The 23,301-nt window shown below is 35.3% G+C and overlaps 1 protein-coding gene across 3 annotated transcripts in view; it reads right to left on the bottom strand.

Annotated features, from left to right (window-relative positions):
• Window positions 1-23,301, bottom strand: part of LOC150108816 (uncharacterized) — a 285,940-nt gene that overhangs the window by 23,520 nt on the left and 239,119 nt on the right. For 2 of the 3 annotated variants that reach the window (XM_090403463.1, XM_090403471.1), the window contains one exon: window positions 8,338-8,388. The exons of the other annotated variant lie outside the window; for it this stretch is intronic. In XM_090403463.1, the coding sequence (XP_090259589.1) occupies window positions 8,338-8,388 (51 nt within the window). The remainder of the gene's footprint in view (window positions 1-8,337; window positions 8,389-23,301) is intronic. 3 annotated transcript variants of the gene reach the window in all.

The following is a 23,301-nucleotide window of genomic DNA, read 5'->3' as shown; positions in this document are numbered from 1 at the left end:
AAAACCTAGAATCTGCATTCTTGGTCATTCTTACACATACACTTACCTCTTGGGGATCTGTACACACATACATACTTACCTACGTTCACCTAATTTCCTTCGTTTTTCTATTTTGCACTTCTCTACTCCCAGATAATAAAGTTCTCTAGACACATAATAATGTATCCAATTGTGTACAATCCATCACATCATATAAGTACTTCCATCTGTCATATTAGTTCATAGGTCAACAGAACCTACGTTATTCCTCTGCACTATCTCTACACTGATTCATTTGCCATGTGTCCTCCTCCTCAATTAACCTCATTCTTGTCATGGCAGCAGGCATACAATCTCCATTCTCTTGCTCCTCTTTTCGTTTCTTCCATAACACTTTCATAACTTTTCTCATACAACATGTTTCACTTTTCTTATCATTATTCAAAACCAAATCAATAATTTGTTTCACCTTATATTTTTGCATACTGACTACACTTTCACTAATATTAATATTCGCACCAGGAAGAAAAGATTTAGTCATACTTTCATTTGTCCTCATTATAGAATGTCCAGAAATTCTTTTTCTCCTTAAGCTTCTTCTCTCGGTTTATTCATATAATCTTGCGATCTTGTTTGTTACCTTGCGCGTCTTGCTGTTTTCTCTTCTCCTCTTTATTGATCTCTTGATATTTATGTAATTTTTAAATTTTATCATATGTCTCGTGAAAGACTACATGTAACCATGTCATTTCCTTCTTGAGGTCCTCTTCGTCCTTATGACTTTCTGCACTGCAATTTCAACATTACTGCCGACATTAACATTTTACAGATTTCTGTTGTTATTGTATGCTATACTGGCACATGCTTTGTTCTCTATGCTGATTTGGCACATATTGGCAACAGACTTACCACATATTCGCTTACCAGTTTTAATCTAAAAATCCTCTTTGACAAATGCATGTCAAAACGAAATCTCGCATAATCAGCTTACCCAACAAGGCATCTTAGCTTCCATTGTTATAATATGCATTAGCGCCATACCGACAATATCTACTTTAAAACAAATATAGATTTTTTTAAAATCTGAAGAACTCAATCTATCACACCCATATAATACCAAACACGTCAATAAATTCACTTAATAACACACAAAAAAAGCAAAACATCTTTCAACTGTGTTTTGAACATGTAAATTGCACCACAAGCTACATTTTTATATGTACTATATTTTCTACATACGTCTAGAAGAAAACTCAATCCAGAGACTAGCCATCTGTGAAACAGTATATGGAAAATGTCTGTGGGAGAGAGGAATTATCAGTTAGTTGAATTGGCGTTTTCTAGACTGCACGAAACATTTATTGTAAGGTTTGGATGCATTATCCCAAATTGTTAGGAGCAGTATTCCAAGGTGGGACCGATTTTGGGATTTAGTAGCTGGAGAGTTAAATTAATGTCAGGGGTAAAAAAATAATGCCAACGTTTTTTATATATATATATATACTGTATATATAGATGAGGATGCTATGGAATTGATCTTTATGCCCCAAAAGGCTAAGGTGTCAGTTGAAGAAGAGAGGATTTGGTTCTTCATTGTTTAGGTGAGTATTATCAAAGGTTAGGATCACGAAAATAAGTTTTTTTTTGCAAGAAAAAAGAAAAGATTGAGTTTAAGAAGTACTGAGGGTGATCAGATTGCCTACCTGGTCACTGAAGGATGTACACAGATCAATGTGTAGGACACTGGTTATAGATCTTGAAGTTTGTCTTCATACAATCATGCTTCACTAACTCCGAGAATTTTTCAGCGAATAACCGAAGTCAGTTAAACCAATTCATCTCTCTCGTTTCTGATATACCCGACATTTGTAAATAAACACAGCAGGTTATTTTTTAGTCTGTAACCAGTACTACCCAAGCCATCTGTTGGTTGTAATTTTCTCACCATACCTTTCCTTGCCCACTCATATTTTTACCGGTAACCCCATATATCAATTCAGTCTGAACTACCCACTCGCATCCCAATGCTAATCTATGCTGATCATCTCCATTTCTATGCTGATCATCTCCATACCTACATTGACTGCTACATTTGACATGCACTCTTCATATGCTATTTCTCCCTACCAACTCGGGCTCCCCATTTCCATTTTCCTCTTGCATTCCCGTTCTCTCTTCATCTCTTATACTACTACTTTTCCATTGCCAAACATCTTAATCTTTTCAATACCACTCTCCGGATCTTCCGCTTCACCTCTTACTTCTCATTCTCTTGCTTTAATCACATACTGCAATCCGTCAGGTCTTTATAATTCCGTTCTTCCCTCAAATATATGCCATACATCAACGAACTACAATCCCTTCTGCTCAAACAGCTCTGCCAGCATACCATTCTTGATTTTGCTACTTTCCGTGTCACTTCATCATTGTCATACCTTGAAAATATGCTGACATTTTCCACAGTACTTCTCTATTCCCTAATATCTTTCACTCCCCTCAAAATCGTCCCGATATCTGTTTTTACTTTCCTCTTATGTCCATTTAAATCGTTTTCTCCACAACTACCACTAGTTATCTTCCTAGGTTTCTCCTCCTCCTCCTCATGTCCATCCACCCATCAGTTCATTGAATATTATCAGATGCCGTATGGTCACCCTTTTCCTTGGTAATGATCTATGTGGTCCTCGTCAGACGGTTCTGCTCTGTGCTTTTCTAGAGGCGTCAACTCTCACAAGATCAGTCACTCCAGATACACCATTCATCCATCTCACTGAATGTATATCCCTTCCTCCTTTTCCAGGAATCCTACCTTCTATTACTGTTTTTAGAAGTCCATCTTCCATCCTTTCAATGTGTCCAAAGTATTTCAGCTTTCTTCTGTCAATATCCTTAAGCAATCCTAATGTTGATCGTGTCCAAAGCATGAATTATCTTGCTCTTTCTTCCTCCTAGATAGCAGACTTTATGAACTCTCTCTCATTTGCCGATCCTCTAAGAACAGAATTTCTAAACACATCTATTCCCTAATCAGTCATAATCTGTTTTGCAGTTTTTACTTACTTTTTATTATTTTGCATGCTTTTATTTGTTTTCACTAAACGTCTAATATTACTAATCATATTCTCAATTCATTTTTCATTTTGAATAACTCGTTCTTCAAATCTTGCAAACTGGCAGTTTCACTCTCTGTTTCTCCCTTAGTCTCGATACTTCTAGTTCTTCCGAACCTTACTTTTTCCTTGTGCATAATTCCTTTCGGTTTTTCATTCCTGAGTTTCTTCTCTCCCTCTGTCTTACTAGCTTTCGTTCCGTTTCCATTTCTTTCATTTATGCTAACTTTCATTTCTTCATTCGGTTTTTTTTTCATTCGTTATCTCGTATGTAAATTAACAAAATATTACACTTTCTACAAATCCATAGCTTCTCTCACCTCTTGTTCAATTTCTCTATTAACACATCTTTCACATTTCGCCATGCATACATGTTGCACCACGACTTCGATGTCGTGAGTGCAACATGTCAATGGAACTGGGATATTAATTTTAAATAATCCGAGTCATTAACCACCTTACCGGCCGTTATGGATCAAATACGCATCCGCATACGCTTCGTATCCATCATATATTTCATTGTTATAACAATGGTATTGCAATTTTAATAAGCACTTCGCATCCATGATAAAGTGAACGTCTATAGACGTCTTGGCCGGTAGCGTGGTTAATGGCATTTGATTTTCGTACTGCTCGCCTAGTCGCGCCACTCTCCGCTCATCTTGTTGAACTCGTGCATACCGCTATTGTGTTCGGTTCAAGGCAGGATTCAAAATTTCAATATAAAAAGTAGTAACAAATCTACAAAGCCAATTATTACGCAGACACAACTCACGTTGAGTATAAATCATAACTTTTAACAACCTATATTTTATCTCCCTCAATTATAAATTCATCCAAGTTGTCAGAAATCATAATTTTTGTTTTGCTGATATTTAAATTAAGCCTGGCTTCAATAGCATTCCTTCTTAACCAATAAAAGAGCAAAAACTCCAGATCTTGCTTAGTTTTTGCGATGAGGGTTGTACCATCTGCATATTTTAAATTATTTATTTTTCTGCTATCAGTCTTAATGTCTAAATCAGCCATTCTCATAATATATTGAACTAAAAAAAAATCCTTTATACTCTATCTAGCTTTTGGAGACTATGTGGGCAGTTCAATCTCCACCGGTAGCCAATCAGAGAGAGCTGGCCCATGTCTATCACTAATTATAGCAGCCACCGATGAAGAGGCTAGCAAACAAGTGCTGCCATCTCTTGGTACCTAACGCTAACAAGATATGTCACTGTCTGAAATAATGTGGGTATTACGGTCGATTTTCTTGAGTTTACGGGACGAAAAACCCGAGTTTCCGGGAGGAAAAACCCGCTTGCCTGTGCCAGAGATCGACGAACTCGGGAACCGGTCGAAGATAGGCTTAGAAAAAGTTCCTCCAGTCAGTGACTAGACTAGACTTGGCTGCTTGAAGTTAGACCTAGGTCTAACTTCAAGCAGCCAAGCGCAGAGGACGCAAGCGCCACTTCCACTGAGCTACACAACTATAAATATTAAAAAGTTTATGCGACAGTATACAACCCTGCCATTCCTCTTGCTTCACTGGAAACACTGTCTGTTTCTCCGAAAGCTATTTTTAGTGAAGCTTCTTTGTGTCATACAGCTTTGTAATGAAACTAATTAGCTACTCAGGTATTCCTGTTGATCTCACTACGTTCCATTCTGATCTAGACAATCGCAGCTACCATATAATCAATATATCAATGTCTAATAATCTTTATTTTAATCAACTTATATCAATACTTCTTTCTGAAATTCCCTTGATTTAGATAATCAATCTGATTTCTTTTGTTTGCTATCTAGTCTCTAGTAACTCTACCTCTCCCAAATCTTTCCTGTTTTTCTGACATTTCTCTCTTCACATATGGATCTAGTCTTTTTTTTTCTTTTTTTTTGGGGGGGTTACTTTCAGTATAATTTTATTTGCATGTCAAACAAGCGATGATTCTATAATCCTCACAATATTCGGGATTTATTTATTTATTATCATTTTTATTTTTATTTTTTTTTTGAACCGGATGAATATTGATGCTTTCCACTTTCTAGGCCAATATATTTTGTTTCAAACCTGACCTGTTGACAACTTTCACTTGATATATTCATTACTTCATCCCTAGGTGGTCTCAATAATTCCACCAACCCTTCATCAGCTCAAGGAGCTTTTCATTTAGGCACCTGTTCCATTGCTGATGTTGCGTCACTTTTCATTATCATAGGTTTGCTCAACAAATTCTCTCCTTGCAAATTCACTTTCAATATTAATATACCGGTATTTCTTGTACAAATCCTCTACATACTCTTCCATTTTCATTTCATCTTCTTCTTCCATCAAACTTTTTCTCGAAGTACTTTTTATCTCTTAATGTAGAGATAAATATCCCTGTAACTTCAATATTTCTAAGCAGATCTCCTCATCCAATGTTACTTTCTTCAATATTCTTGCACCTTTTGTTTAGATGTTTTTCTTTATATTTCCTAGCCTGTCTCTATAAATCTGCACTCAACTGTCTAACCCTTTGTTTGTTTCTTTGACTTTAATTTATTTGTTTCTTTCTTCTGTTATTTGAATTTTTTCCCCTGACAGCCGTTTACAATCTTTCTTTCTTGTTGCTTTAGATATTTCTTTGCTTCTTCTATTACTGGATATTTTGTTTCATCCCATAGGTTTTCTAATTCTTTTCCTGTCTTCTGCAAACGTTTTAATCACTTTCCGAGTTCTAATTTAAATGCCTCATTTATATGATTTCATCAAACTGATGCCATTTTTGTTTCTTTTTAGCCCTTAATTTCAGTTTAACTTCAGCCATCAATAATTCCTGATCTGTGCTACAGTCTGAACCAATACTGTTTTCGTTGCTTGTATAGTGCACCCTCACCTTCTTCTGGCAGCGATATAATCTCTTTGATTTCTATATTACCCATTAAATGATATCCATGTGTACAATCTTCTTTATGTTGTTGAACTTGGGTGTTCCAAATAAAGAAACTGTTCCAGACATCCTTTCTCCTTCTTCGTTCCTCAGTTCTAAATCAAATTTTCCAGTGATGCATCGTTCTTCGTTTTCTCTTACTTTTACATTCCAACCACCTAATATCATCAGAAAATCGGTCTTATCATTCTCTAGTTAAATTAATCTACCCCGCCCTCACTTGCATCTGTGGTGTGTGCATAATGAGTGCTAAATTCACTTGATATGCTTTTATTCTGATTAGGAATATTCCGTCAGACACTGGGTTGTAACCCCCAAAATTAATTTTTCTAACTATGAAAGATTATCCATTTCTTTATAGATCTTCACGTCAAGAGTAATAAAGACGAAATAATCAAAGTGACTCATACCTATCCATCACAGTTCACTAATTCCTAAAATCTTAACTCGGGTTCCCATTTCTTTCTTTTCCAGTTCCAGTTTTCCTTTGTATCTACTTCTTACACTCCATGTTCTATTTTAGGTAAATCAGTAAAGCGAAGGCTTCTTTTGATAGAGTTTAATTTTTTGAGATTAACTCTGTATCAGAATAGTTGAACTTTCAAAAGGCTTTGATCCAGCTTCATCATTCTTGTTAATTTCATTGGAAGTTCCTTTCTAGCTGCGCGTCGCAGTAATATAACACAGTAACTATGCCACAGTAATATATGCTCTCTCTCTCTCCCCATAAGATTTTACTGGCAAACCATGTACAGAAGTGACTTTCCCTTGTCTTCTTCTATGTTTGTTTCGCAAGGCAAATACCTGGACAGAACGCAGACTCCCACTGCAAGAGATGAAAAAAAGTAAAATGGAAAAGATTCACGCTTAGCCCTTCAATTCTGTAATTAGCATTGGGGAATGAGAAAGAAAGAAAGAAATAAGAGTAGCGACTAGTCTGTGGATAATATAAAAATCGCATATTCCATGAAGTAATGCATTGGCCGATTCCCCAACTTCGATTCTCCACTTTGTACTCATATAGTGAGCCTTTGAGACTATATCTGGGATATTATTATAAAAATAAGTTAACTTAACAAATGAATTAGTATTATTTGTTTGAAATAAAGAAATTAATTTTGAATTTAAAGTGAATGAACTGAAAAAAATCTCGACAACAACACAAACAAGAATACACCTACCGACCTGCTTTTCAGTACTTCAATACACCCATCCACCCTCCCTGTGGTCACATTGCAGAAAGTGATGTCACGAGGGCGACATCACTCTGACATGTGCTATCCGGTGCCACCTGTAAACGCATGCCTGCCCTGAGGTCCATTTCCCAGAAGACATCCACCCACCTTTCCGACTGAAACACCCCTTACCTGCCATAGCCCACCTCAAAAGAACCTCCATCCGCCCTTTTCCATTTGTAAACACTTGCTGAAAAATAAACCCACCCGCTTTCTGCAGCTCAATTACTCAGTGTCAAAATAACTGTCACCTCCAAAACATATTCTCCCACTCCGTCTCACCTAAAAAAAAAATACATGCTACCTAAAAACCCACTCTGCATGCCACTTCCAAGCCACCCACCATGCCCGCCATCTCATAAAACACACTGCCCTACCATTTACAAGAAGCAAATACACATGTCCGCCTCACCATGCTACATTCACCATAAAAATAAACTCCTAATATAGTACAAACACATATAAAAGAAACAAAACATTCATCAAAAACAAGTGCACAATAAAAATACTATTAAAGTCAAGTAACTTCAAGAAACTCCACTAAATAAAAGTGTGATAAAATATATCCAATTAAAAAAAGTTAGCATAATATTGCCTCATCTTTCGCACTGGTTCCGATTTTAATTTTACCACTTATCGACATGTCACTAGCCATAATGGCATTTGTCCGGTGACCTCAAGATTGTTTTGCTCACTTGGACACGTGCGTTCACGAATGCAAGTATTGGAGAGAAGACTATAGTCATAGCATGATTTCCAAGAAGCATTGGCTAGGAGTGTGGTGGTATGCATGTAAGATCCAGATTTTTTCCCATAGCATGAGATTAAGGTATCGAATGAAACTGCCACTGGATAGCTCGTTCCACCCATAGCCATATGGTTTTTACGGTGATTGTATTCAATGAGAGACATGTCAGCTATTTAGCTATGAGTGTTTAAATCGGCCAACCTGTAAGAAATCCTTGAACTCCCTTCAGTAATATATTCGTAGTAATAATAATAATAATAATAATAATAATAATAATAATAATAATAAATTAAAATTTAATATGATTGTTATTTGGTTTTCTTTGCTACATATGTTACCTGTTTCATCCTTCTCCACTTAGCTCGTCGGTTCTGAAACCATGTCTTTACCTAAAGGTAATTTAAAAGATTTATGCAACTTAGTTTTTTATTGTAATTTATTTATATAGCTTACAAATGCTATGTAACTCATCAAATAAAAGAGAATGCGTTTATAGATAGATTTCATCAATAGATTTATAGATAGATTTTTACTAACAGTAGATTTTCTTCTTTCTCTATCCTTGCCTGTACTCCATACACGTTCCTGATGTTTTGTAGGTTCTTATACTTCTCGTGTGTGAGTTAAATATTTAAAAAACCTGAAGAATGTGAATGAAGTAACCATGTGCTTACAAATTATCTTTGAAATATAAAATGCGCATCATCACTGATTTCGCAATTTGCGACTCAGATGACCAAAATGTAATCTGTATTAGCTTTAACCAGAAACAAACCTGATGAAAACGGATGCATGTTGCAGCATCAATTAATTAAAAAAATAACTCCCGCTCCCTGTTAAAAAAAACAATAGGTTTTTGTCAGGGAACCAAGAATAAAATTTACTGGAATTGGAAAAAACTCAGCATTGGCAGAACTGAAAATTATACAGGCACTTTCACCATAAACAGTATCAGCCGAAAAGAAGTCCAAATGACAGAACAACTAGAAAACACTCGTTGAAAATATTGTCATTTGGTTCAACTGTAAATTAAACATTCAAAGAAATCACATTCTTGGTTTAATCCTTTATCCAAGTTTAAGCAAGCAAAGTTTGCGTGTGAAGTATCTTCAGGTCTGGGCTACTTCTATATAGCGACTAATGACTTCACATCAATTGCGTTTGTATCCTATAATTCACAGTATTATTATACGCATCCAAAAGGATATGTGCTTTGCATTATAGGAAGGGCCACTACCCAGACATGTTTCGACCTTTATGGAGGTCATCAATGGGAGCCAGACCCAGAAGAGATACCAAGGATGAAGTAATGTAGAAGTCTTATATATCCCATATAGAAGTGGTGAAGCCTTATTATTAAATTACACTTGGAGAAAGGATTAAATAAAAATGTAATTTCTTGGCACCTTTAATTTGTAGGGAACCATCAAAGCGATATAATTCATGTTACTGAAACAAACAAGACAGGTGAGATCCTGTTTTAAAGTAACATGAATTTAAAAAATCTTTTAAATTCATGTTAGTGAAACAAAACAGGTGAGATCCAGAGAAATAATAACCATAGGATGTTATATTCAGGTAAGCCTGTGTAGCTCAGTGGATGTGGCGTTTCCACACCAGCGCGCTTGGCCGCACGAAGGAAGATTTCATTTCGAGTCTAGTCGGCGACTAGAAGAAATTTTTCTGAGCCCTTTTTAGGACCGGTTCCCGAATTAGTCGATCTCTGGCACGGGCAAGCGCGTTTTTTCGTCCCGTAAACTCAAGAAAATCGACCGTAGAACCCACATTATTTCAGACATTAAGACATATGAGTGTTAGGTTTAGGGACCACGAGATGGTCCCTTGTTGAGCCGTCACTCTTCACTGCGTGCCGATTAATTAGTGAGAGCTTTGGGCCAGCTATCTCTGATTGGGTACCAGTGGAGATTGAACTGCCAACTCAGTCTCCAAAAGTTAGATAGGGCTCAAAACAGCTTCGCCTACTCCCTATATATACAGGAATAAAAAGGCGTTAACTGATTTTTCTTTTGAAGAAGGAGGATATTATTTAATTAATTTCATTATTTAATTGTTGCCCTGAAGGACGAGTCAGCCCGTTTATCTTACGAACACTTGAATCAATTAGTGCTAAGAATGGTTTGATGTTGTGCGAGCTCAATCCCAGTTATGGGTGGACATATTCCAAACTGAAATGTGTCTGCACATAGTCTTCTGTAAGAACTGTAGATTAATACCTTAGTACAACTTTAAGAATATTTTAGCTTTTGTGAAGAAGTCTATTGCAATTTTATTTGTACGAAATTCATAACACATTTTTTATAATATTTATTACTATGCTGGCAATACATTTATTTCCACATTTGACTGTAGTCATGAAAATGTTTCCATACGTAGGTAAAAATGTAGTTCGTCCTTAATTTTGAGCATCTATATCTTTATATCTTTAAATGGCATTACAAAACGTAAGAGTGTAATAGGAATTATTTTTTAAGAAATATTAATCTTTATTTAAATGATGATTTGTAAATAGAGCAGTAACATCAAAACTTAATAAAAAGCCAGATTATTTTAGTTTTAATTTTTCGGTAAACGAAACAAATTAATTGAACTTTTATATATATAAAAAGTGAATTGTATTATGTCGAGGTATGTGCAATACATTTACCCACAGTATACGCTGGATTGTCTCTCTAACATGGACCCCGAAGAGGGATATTTCTGTGTATTTTTGGAAAACCATTGAAATGAATAGTACATTCATAATTAGAATTCGTTTTTAATAATTCCATTGATTATGACTATAATCCTAAAATATATATATTACTGTATGATATTTAATTATTATTATTATTATTAGTAGTAGTGGGTAGGTAACTTAATAAAACGAAGTTTTATTACGTTACCTATTCCCCCCTCCCACCACCACAAAAGTCGACAAAACTCGATCACACTAAAGAGCATTCTCGATGTAAAAAAACACAGACTGGAGTTCCCTACTTAAAATAAATGATCCTGTAACATTATACGAGAAGTTGTACCTAAAGGTCACAGAAATATACAAAAAAGCAACAAAGCCTACACAAACGAGGCGACAAACAGACAACAACCCATGATTAAATGAGAACATGCTAAATAGTACTACTGTAAAAGAAAATTTATGGAAAAAGTTTGAAAAGTCACCGAGTAACACACATTTACAAACCTTATACAAAAACACAAGAAATCAACCAACAACCAAATTTCGAAAAGACGCTACTACTTCCAAAAATTCATGGAATATAACGACAACATCAAACAAACATGGGCTACACCCAACGAATTAGTAACTCGAAAAAAGAAAACTTCACCACAAGATTTTATTGCGAAAAGCTTCGGTCAGGACACAAACCAAGAGGATCTAACAGATTCATTCAACCATGCCTTAACAAACAATATCACACAACATCAAAAAGGACAACTACCAACGATCAACAAAAAACTACCAACACAAAGTCAACACCAAACGATGTATTTTCCACCCGAAACAAAACAGGAATTGAAAGAAGCACTCCTACAACTAACACCAAAGACCACTCCAGGAATAGACAAAATAAGACAAACAGACCTAATAACAAACTTTGAACAAATACATCCAATACTTTTGAGACTCGCGAAGATAATATTCGACACAGGCCTTATTCCACAACAACTAAAAACTGCAGTAATCACACCAAAATACAAACTCGGCAAAAGAAAGGATACTCAGAACTACGGACCAATAGCTACTCTACCAGTCATCTCAAATCATCTCAAAACTTCTAGAAAAAATAACACACACCAGACTACAGAACTATTTACAGAAGTACAACATCATCTCACAAAACCAATACGGTTTTCAGAAAACAAAAAGCACCATCACTTTATTAGAAGACATCGCCGATACAATAAACAAAGTTCTCGAGAAAAACAAGTATGCCATCCTTATACTGCTGGACCTAACCAAAGCATTTGATACACTTGAACTTGACATACTACTCACCAACGATATTCAGTAGGTATAAGGAACACTGCATACATGGTTCAAGAAGTACCTCTCAAACAGAACACAAAACAGTCGGGGTATACAAATAAAACCCTATGTACCTCAAGGTGCCATGTGATAACCCACGCAATTCAACATATACATTAACGATGTTCATAACATATCCATAAGAAGTCATAAGGAGATCTGCACTACTAGGCAATCCACACAGACATCAACACGGCTCTCTGCAAAGCACAACAAGACCTGACTTCCTTCACTTAAATTAAATTAAATTAAAATTACTTCCACCAAAACGCAATTCTAATCAACGGCACCAAAACACAGATGTTGATAATACACAACCCAAGAATCATACGTCCCGCATCACATCGATACAGTGTCACACATACCGCTGCATTGACAACAAAAATACCTGCAATGTCCAGAAATCAAACCTGTTACACACGCAAAATACCTCGGTCTCTATATAGATTCCCACCTTAAATGGACAAAACATATAGAATACCTACACACCAAACTCTGGATCATCGCAGCAAAACTCTTCCAAGTTAAAGACATTATTACATCCAACATAAAAAAAAACCTATATCACGATATCTGCGAATCCCTATTCAGGTACGGAATAACAGTGTAGGCATAAACATCAAAAATCCACCTAACAAAATTAGGAACATTATAGAGTTAAATCGTGTCAACAGTGATCTGGACACCTTACACGCAACAACCAATATCCGACAAGTACATGGAGATAAAAGAATTCTGAGCATTAAAAACCTGAAACATTACATGACATTAACAAGGAATTACTTCAACATCACCTATCGAAACAACAGAGACACATATTGTATAACACGATCCACAACAACTCTCTACATCCCTCCACCCTTCAACAATTCATACGGTTCTTTTGTGATATCACATCAGATTCCCACCATCACCAAGAAATTTAAAGCACATAGATAACTACAGAACATTAAAACACGAACTCTGGAAAATATACCAGCAAAGTTAATATACCATTAACACCAATATGAACATCACAAATCACCCGCACCCCATACATAAACAGTAGCAACAACATAAATTATGAAGCCTAATTCCCATTCTCTTCACAAAAGCTAACCCAAACTTCGAAGTAGGTGGGATTAACTCGCCTCACTCAACCACACTTAATCCTTACAACCAAAGAAGCAGATTATGTAATAAAACAGTTAGTAAATTATACAACAATAAAGAAGATACTGATCATTATGTGATAATATCATTAACATAACACAATTGTGTAACATGAAAAAATAACGTAATAATAATAATAATAATACTTATTATTATTATTATCATCCTCATGTTGTACTGAATCCTTTTAATGTGCAGAAAATGTCTCATGTGTATATAATAATAAATCATGTCACTGGCAAAAAAAAAAGTTACTACTATTTTTATTATTATTAACATTATTATATTAGTCATTCATTATACAGAAAATTCTGTACAATCTTCATTCTTAATATTAGAAGAACATGTGCTGCAAACACATAGTATAGAAGCAAAAAAGTATTATTAAAATTTTTAATTGAAATCCAGTGTAGAAAATTAACCATATATGCAGCACTTAGTGCTGAATTTTGTAAACATTATAGGTTGGAATGTCACTCAAGATGATCATTGTATATGTGTAAATATTTTTGAAATCAATAAAAATTATTATTATTTAAAAAATTAATATTTCTTTATCTTGTATTATTAAAACAAGATAAAGAAATATAATATAAGTAAATAATATAATAAAATAATAATAATAATTATTATTATTATTATTATTATTATTATTATTTTATTATATTATTTACTTATATTATTATTCTTTATCTTGTAGAATAAAATTTTAAAAATGCTATTTAAATTTCAAAAACATAAATAAATTAATTAAAGAAACTAACAAAGATAAAACTATTAATAAAAAATATCACGATGAATGATAAATGAAATGAACTCCATAATGACTATTATATTTTCTGGCATACATGCACCACGGGCAAAAAAATAAATAAATACAAAATACTGGAACAAGGTTAACTTGCACTAAATTACAAATTTCTTATATTATTTTAAATCCTGATTCACTTTTAAATATATGTAAAATGTTAATTTAACTTTTAAATAAATAAAAATTCAACCGGGGTTTTAAAACAAACTAGGTTTTTTACGACAGAAAAACCGATGTAATTATAATATACTGTAAACTGAAAATGGTGTATCTATACATGGTAATCTACAACTTTAGCAAATTTATTAATAATTTAAAAATAATGATGAAAGAACTATTGTAATTTAACTTTCAACGCAGCTTAATATCAGATGTCAAAATGCAACTGAAAAGGTTATATGATATATATAAATATATATATAATTACATGAAAAGAGGCATACTGCGTGAACTGCAGAATTTTTGCTTTGAAACCTAGCAACGGAACAGTTATGACTCATACAAGTATAACGCATGCGCAAATAGTTCATTGAAATTCTCTGTGATTAAGCAAAGAAAAATTTTCGTGGCGCTTGCAGTTTCATTCTCAGTTATTTAGTAATTGTTCCTGAAAATATTTGTAAATAATTACATAATATTTAACGTTCATCGAATCACTGTATAGATTTATTCCTGTCATCTGTAGGAAATATATGTGACGCATGTAAAATAACATAGGCTAAACAGACCTCTCAATATTATTACTGGGCAGTTATGCTATTATAACACTAGTCTTTTTGGGATGTACAACATTTTTTTTATTATTTTATTTTCAATATAAAAACGAAGTTTAAAAGCCGTCTGTTTTGTATATTGTTTAATGTTCCTAAAATTAGACAGAAATGCATTTTATTCATGAGGACATTTATACGTTTGGAGTAAGAAAAGTAGCAGACAGTATTTGGAAAGTTGTGACATCTGTCGAATCGGAAAGTAATTTGGATGGATATGTTAGTAATGTGAAAAATTATTGTTGCTTTTGTGTATACTGTTTTAAAGAATCGCATAAAACTATTTCATATTTCGAAAAAAAATTATTATCACTAACAAGTATCAGTAACAAGGGGCGCTGTGTAGGTATGTATACGAAAGGGCGCACGGTGGTATTGCTGGTCCCGTTTTTTATAGTTTTAAAGTTGTTCCAACTCCTGTTTTTAATGTGAAAGTGTTTCCAAGTAAATCTACTTGTCACGCCGAAGACAGCATAAAATTTACCGAAATAGGATAACAAGAAACCAAATTTTGAAGTGTTGAAAAGTGAACAGTGAGAACCGCGGTCAATAACGAGCAGAGAACAAAGGACGTCGCCAACTTGACAATCACACCATAGTTCTACCTTTCATGGGTAGAAAGGTGAGTCATGAAGTGTGTCAAATATCTGGAGGATTTATCGTGCGATGGAAATAATATAACCTGTACGAAATGCAGTAGGATTCTACACTTAAAATATGCCGGCGTTTCAGAAACCTGCCAAAGTAAATCCAATGCAACACGCCAGGAATGGAAGTGCATACTCTTCAGGAAGGACAAAGAAACGCACCTAAGGCAGTGCAGTCACCTACGAAACAACCGATTATACCGGAGGCAATATCAGATGACGAACTGAACAGACAAAAAAATGCAGGTGAGTCCTATAATTACAAATCTTTAAATATACTAATAGAAAACGGTTTAGACATTATAAAAGCCAGCTTAATAGATCTTGTGCAAGAACTCTTTGACAAACAGAACGAACAAATAACAAAAAATTCTAGCGAATATGAAGATTTCGTCAAACATAATAATTTAGCAGTGATAGAAGTGTTGCAAACTGTAAAAGACATTAAAATCAGCATTAACTCACTAAATGACAGGCAACACAATTTGATGAGAGACATCCGAACTCCATCAAGAACTTCATTCTCAAAAATTACAATACGAACGTTTAAATCACAACATAAACAAGACCTTGTCATAAACGGTCATTCTGATACTCCACCTACAGAAAACCTCAAAGATGTAGTTTTAAAATTAGGCCATGCAATTGATTCCCCCCTACAGCTTAACGCCATCCAAACCGTAAATTAGATTCCCAGGAAGTGCAAAAAACAAGGCTTGCCACGACCTGCACCAGTCATAGTTAGTCTTACAAGCAACTCCACAAGAGACAGTCTCATAAAAGCCAGCAGACAGAAAAAAACAGTTGTCAAGGACGTGAAAGCATTGAAATACAATACACCAATCTTCCTATCCGAATATTTAACACTATCAACCGGAATCTGTTGTACCAAGCAAGAAAAGCAAAAGCAGTGACCAATTTTTGTGGATCAGAGTTGCCAAGATATTCTTGAGGAAGTCACAAACTTCAAAGCCGATAAAAATCAAAAGCTCAGAAGACATAGAAAGACTGCCATAGTGAAAAAAAGAACACAATAAAACATGAATGTCGACCATCAAAATTATTTAAAAAATAGATAAATAAATAATTTATTATATTGAAAAAAAATCACTAAAATTGTAATATTGTAAAGTCTCATTATTATTCATTGATGCTGCTGTCGATTTTTTATTTTTATTTATTTATATAGTCGGCGACTAGAGCAATTTTTCTAAGCCTTTTTTCGACCGGTTCCCGAGTTAGTCGATCTCTGGCAAGGGCAAGCGGGTTTTTCCTCCTGGAAACTTGGGTTTATCGTTCCATAAACTCAAGAAAATCGACCGTAGAACCCACATTATTTCAGACATTAAATATATTGTGTTAGGGTTAGGGACCACGAGATGGCGGCACGTTTGAGCCGTCTCTCTTCACTGTGTACTGCTTAATTAGTGATAGCCTTGGGCCATCTATCTCTTATTGGTACCAGTGGAGATTGAACTGCCCACTCAGTCTCCAAAAGTTAGATAGGGCTAAATGGCCTCGCCTACTCCCCGTACATGAGAATAAAAAAGCGTTAGATGATTTTATATATATATATATATATTTATTTTTATTTATTTTAATTATTATTGTTAAAAGTGAAATGAATGCATATAGCATGTTAATAAAAAAAGTAATTGCTAATGTGAATTGTGAATAAAAATGAATTGCAAAATTAAAATGTAAATGACAAAAATGCAAAAATAGCAGTTTAACTCTTTATATATGAAACTAACTGCAAATTGTTTTTGTCAGGATTACAATTACTTTTATCATTAATTAGAGTATTATATTGTCCTAATCATAATAATTTCAGTAACATGTAACAAAACGTACCCTACACTCATGTAATTTCTTTGAAAAATAATAAACTGTGTTAAAAAAAGAAATAAATTATCATGAATATTTTTATTATTATTATAAAATTAGTGTTTGTAGAGAGCTCCTGAAGAGATAAGTGTTATTTTAAGTAATAATTGGTAAATTTGCTTCAATCGTACATAGTATTATTTACTTTTCATATCTTAGCGTGTCTGGATGATTTTTGTGTGTTTTCTGAGTTTCCAATTAGTAGTTTGATAGATACGATTATTTGTGCACATGGCGCCAATAAGGAGGAATATGAATACAATGACATCGACGTCGCCATCTTTGTCAAAAACTTTTAATTTAAAGGATTTTATTCAGTGTACTGTTTAAGAAATGGATGCTTTGAGAAGAGCGGTTGGAGTCTGGTCACACAAGGATAGCAGAATGAATGTGTACAGAAAGTGTAAGGAATGTGAGGATTTAATGAGATATCACTCGCATTTCAGGTAATGAGAGTGATATCGTTGTTGATAGTGAAAATGTAAAAAATAGTGATATGCGAGGTATGAATAATGATATTTGCAAGGTACTACCAGATAGCTATGAGAGTAGCATTGAAAGTGAGAATGAAGGTAAACATGCAGAATGAATGAATGCATTAACGGATGATAAAAAATGATGAGACAGATGCAATGAGTGAGATCGCACGGTGACGCTTTGCGATACACAGGGTCGATACACAAATCGATAGCTGTTGGCAAAAATGTTTACCGAACGAACCAACTAATAAACGGCAAAAGTATGACAAGAACCATAAGAGTTTCTTGTCATACTTTTGCCATTTATTAGTGAGTATGATAGTGAGTGTAAACAAAATGAAAGGTCGAGTGTTGTAGGGATATTCTTTAGTAAGAGGTGTGATAGATGAGTTTAACAAAATCATATCAACCTGGTGTGAACGTTAAGCAACGTTAAGCGAGTCAATTAGAATGCAAAAACAGCGGATGAATAAATTGATAGTAGTAGGAGGAACGAATGATTTGAAAGGAGACAAAATGGCTGTGAGAGATGATTTGAAGGAATCAGTTGAGGTAGCAAAAGAGAAGAGTGGGAGAGTTAGGATAGTGAGTCTGTTGCCGCGGTATCATAGTGAAGAGTATAGAAGGAGGGCCAAAATTGCTAATGACTTTATGTGCAGATTATGCAGGAGGAGTGCTATAGAATTTGTGGATGTGTGGAGTGAGTTTGATGGGCGAAAGGATTTATGTAAGATGAATGGTTTACATTTGAATAGATTTGGTGTACGGAGACTTGAAAAGGTATTGTTGAATGAAGTGGAAGTGGATGTGCAGAATCAGGGAAACTAGAGTTACTAAGGTGGGGGGGGGAGTAGATATGCAGACTTTAGTGAGACAGTTGAGTGTATGAATGTATGTAATATGCCCAAGCGAGTACGTAGGACAATAAATCAGAATGGGATAGTTAGTATAAGGCATCAAAATAGGGATGGGACAAATGCGCTTCTATAATTCATGTATACTAATGCCAGAAGTATTGGGAACAAGAAAGAAGAATTTTTGGCCTTAGTTGGCACTGCATGCCACAGGTTATTGGTATTAGTGAAACATGGCTGACAGAAAATGATATAGCTAGTGGGATTGACTGTGAGGGGTATGGCGTGTTCAGGAGTGACAGGAAAAATAAAATGGGGGCAGGAATGTTATTGATGATAGCTGATGAGCTACAGCCAAGGAGAATAGAAGTGGAACTGCAGGATAAAGAAAAGAGCATATTGGAGGCTATTTGGTGTGACATTGAGGCTAGAAGAACAAAATATATAGTTGGGTGCTGCTGTAGACCAGGTGATGGAATATATGGTGAAAATAGTATGCATAAGCAAATAGAAGAAATGAGTGGAAGGAGGGTAATTACTATGGGAGTAATCAACTAGTAAGGTTAATTGGAAGGAGGAGACGAAACATGGGAGGAAAGAATTGGATTTTATGCGGTTATTAAGGGATAACTATCTGGGACAGCATGTAATGGAAAATACTACGGGTCAGAGAGCTTGACCTAGTAATTGCATCTGAGAATTTGGCTGTAACGAATATGACCACGTTGCCACCAATTGGTGAGAGTGATCATAGGGTCTTGACTTGGGAGGTGGCTAATGGTGTGGAATTTACAATTAAGACAGGGTCCATGTGGAATTATCGGGCTGGTAAGTATGACAAGCTTAGGAGTTTGATTGGTTTAGTGTCATGGCATGCAAAACTGCAAGAGCTGGATGTTGATAATGCATAGGAGGTGGTTAAGAAGTGTTTGCATGAGGCAATGGCTGACTGTATACCTAGAATCCGAATAATAAATCAAGTTGGGCTTAAATGGATGAACAACACCATTAAGCTTGCGCTGCAAAAACAGAAAAACTATGGAGGGAATTTCAGGAGAAAGGTGACCGGCAGGCACACGAACAGTATAAAGCGTAGGCCAGAAGGGTAACAAGTGTGGTAAGAAAAGCAAAAGCGAATTAAAGAGAATCCCAAACAGTTTTTTGATATGTTGCAAGTAAAAGAAAAAATGTATATAGAAGAATGATTTTAAAGAATACCGATGGTAGGGAGGTAACCGAATCAGTTGATATAGTTGAATTACTGAGCGAGCACTTTACAAGAGTATATCATCCAGATGGTGACATTGCAGGAATGAATGAACCAATAGCTTATACGGGAATTGTGATGAATGAAGTAGAGATGAATAGTGTATTACAAAACCTCAATGTCAATACATCTGTGGGATGGAATGATATACCAGCTCGGGTCGTACGTGAAACGGCTAAAGAATTGTCAGAGCCCTTGACGATTTTGTTTAATTTCAGTCTCGGGTCTGGGTTAGTCCCGAGGGGGTGAAAAGAGGGGAAAATAGTTCCATTGCATAAAGTAGGTTCCAAGACTGCTGTTGTAAAGTATCGACCGATCAGCATATCAGGAATTGTTGTCAAGGTCTTGGAGAAAATAGTCAAGAGAAAAATACAGGATTGGATAGATTTAAATGCGATACAGTATGGGGACAGCATGGTTTTGTGATGGGTATATCATGCCTCAGTAACTTGCTCACGTTTTATAACACAGTGACGGCTGAACTGGATAATGGTAATGGGTTTATAGTGATTCTACTGTACCTTGCTAAGGCCTTTGACAGGATACCACATTGAATTCTAATCAGTAAAATGCAGCATATGGGGATGGATATAGGGCTGGTGAGATGGATAGAAGTGTGGTTGATGGAGAGATGTCAGAGAGTAGTTTATTCAGGAGTAGTGTCCAAAAGAAGGCCTGTGACTAGTGGTGTGCCAGAGGGTTCTGTTCTTGGAACATCGTTTTTCAATTTGTTCATTAACGATATAGAAAAGGATCTGAGAGAAAACGTTTATTTAATTGCTGATGATGTAAAATTGGGTAGAGCAATAGTGAGTGCACAGGATGTCAAAATTTTGCAAGATGACTTGGATAGTTTGGAGGACTGAGCTAAGGAGAATGATGTAAATTTAATGTGGCAAAGTGCAAGGTTATGCATTTTGGGGTTATCCATTAACACTCCCAGGGATTTGGAAGTGTTGGTGGATAGGGAGTTGAAGTTTAGTGGGCACATCGCAAAAGTGGCTAAATCAGCTCATCAAATCAATTGGTTGCTGAAAATAGTTTAACAAGCAGAGACAAACAGGTTATTGTTGCTCTGTATCTAGCCTTAATAAGACCCCATCTAGACTGCTTTTCCCACATTTGTTAACCTAGGTTTCTTCTTAATCCTGGAGAGGATCCAGAGGTAAGTGACCAAGATGATAGCAGGTCTATGGAATGAACCTTATGAGAACAGGTTGAAGATTTGTGGTTTGCAGAAATTGGTTGATAGGTGGAAAAGTGGTGATATGATTGAGGCATTCAAATTACTGAAGGGTATCATAAGATTAATTCAGAAGATATTTTTGAGAATAGGATTGGTGGTGGGAGGACTAGGGGCCATACATGGAAGCTGGGAAAGAGTGTGGTTAGCAAGGGTGTTGGAGGTGGGTTTTTAACTTGGAGAGTGGTGAACGAGTGGAATCAACTGCCAGAGTCTGTTGTGGGTGCCATGACTGTGAATGAGTTCAAGGCGAGGTATGATAGATACTGTGTGAGTGTCGAATAGTTGTTCTTGACATGATGTTAGGGCCTTCCTCGATGAGTCTAAGGACTCCTTGGAGTTGCCCGTAATAATCATATTAATAATAACACGATCTCCATGGAATCAAAAGACTTATCGCGGGAAGTGAAGCTCATCAAATCAAACCCTGCTATAAACTCATTAAATGTATCTGCATTAACCACAACGTCTAAAACTGCATTTAAATTGAACAGTCACTCAAAAGATGCAAAGAAACTCCTTACATCCTAGCTCACTCCCTTCTTATACAACTTCCAGAACAACTACCCTTTTTTCCTTTTTTGAACCCTTCCCCAATTCTATGAAAAATTTATTACGCATTAATTTGGTAAAAATCCTTTACCAACTGAAAATTCTTCATAATATTCCCTCTTTTCATTCTATTCACAAGGCTTTGAACACTACATTTTCTTAATCTGTCGTTATATCCCATATTCCAAAGAACACCTCCATCTTGTCAGTCTTCTCTGGACCCTTCCCAACATATCCGTATCACCCTGAAAAACAGGGGAAACAGATAATTCACCCGATGTCCAATCAAGGCCTTATACAATTGAACCAGAACCTCTTATTTCTACAAGTTAAGGTCTTCCTCATTATTTTCATATGATGTCTTCACATCGTATGTGACCTCTGAACTTCAGATCCTTTTCCACCAACATTCCAAGGTGGGGGTGACAAGGAACTCCTGAACTTCCTGCAAAATTTCTCTGCCAAGTATATATTTAGTATCCTGTTTTGGCTTATGAATTTTCAGACGCTTACTTTGCAACAATCAATTGAGAGTTCCATACTGTTCCCATTCATACAATCTATTCAAGTCCTGTAAGGTCACTCATCTGCTTGACTTCTCATCACTCTTCCCGGTTTTGCATGATCTGTGAACGGCTCTATAACATCAGTTAAACCTATCCCAATATCAATAATATACAAAGGAAATAACAATAGTTCCAAGACTGACCGGTTCCATAAAAATTCGTCGACAATAGTTAATGGAAAGACAGTTTACCTAGTGGCAATTCATCGAACAATAATTCATTGAAAAATAATTATTCGAATAAACAATTAATCAAAAAATTATTTAATGAATGGATATTCATGGAAAATGCAATTTATTGAATAAACAATTCGTCGAACGATAGTTCATTACACGACAATTCATCGCAAATGCAAGTGATCTAAATTCACCGATAATATTTTCCGATGAATTCTTTAATAATTCACAGAAAGATTAATTTTCTTGAAAATTACTGTTTTCAAGTGTTCGGTAAGAATACCCAACGTCACTCAAGGTGCAGGCCACATATGTAGGTGGTCATTGAAAGACAATGATTATTTTTTTTCAACATTATTCTCTAATCGTACTTGCTACTTTATTGTGTTGATAGTGATTTATAGAGAAAAATAAATTTGGTGCTACCTATTTTTTTCATAACAACAATTATCAGATTGAAATCAAAACTGACAGATTTTAATATAGATCTTAAGTGTAACATTTTATTAAAATTTCATCAGCCAACGTGGAATTATTAATATCATTTTGAAACTTCTTTAACAAAATTTTCTAATAAAAGTGATTCGGTTGCAACTAAAACTGAACCACACAGGCTTCTTGTGCTTTTCACAAATTCTGATGTTTGCATCTATTCCGCTAATCGGAGAGTTATTGCAATATATAATTCCGACGCGTTGTCCCTTCGTATCCCGTGCATCCTCAAATCAGCCTTCGAAGTTCAGTCGGTATAAATGAAGCTCTTTAATTAGAAAGACCTCAGTTCAAATCCTGTGCATAACACGAAGAATTTTTATCATTCCTTTTCAACTGAAGGTGAGTTAGTCGGTCT

Source organism: Typopeltis vanoorti, chromosome 2, assembly GCF_054136105.1.
Source record: "Typopeltis vanoorti isolate ZY-2024b chromosome 2, IOZ_Tvanoo_1.0, whole genome shotgun sequence".
Lineage (NCBI taxonomy): Eukaryota > Metazoa > Arthropoda > Arachnida > Uropygi > Thelyphonidae > Typopeltis > Typopeltis vanoorti.
The sequence above is the reverse complement of the archived record's forward strand: the minus strand, read 5'-3'. Positions and strand labels throughout refer to the sequence as shown.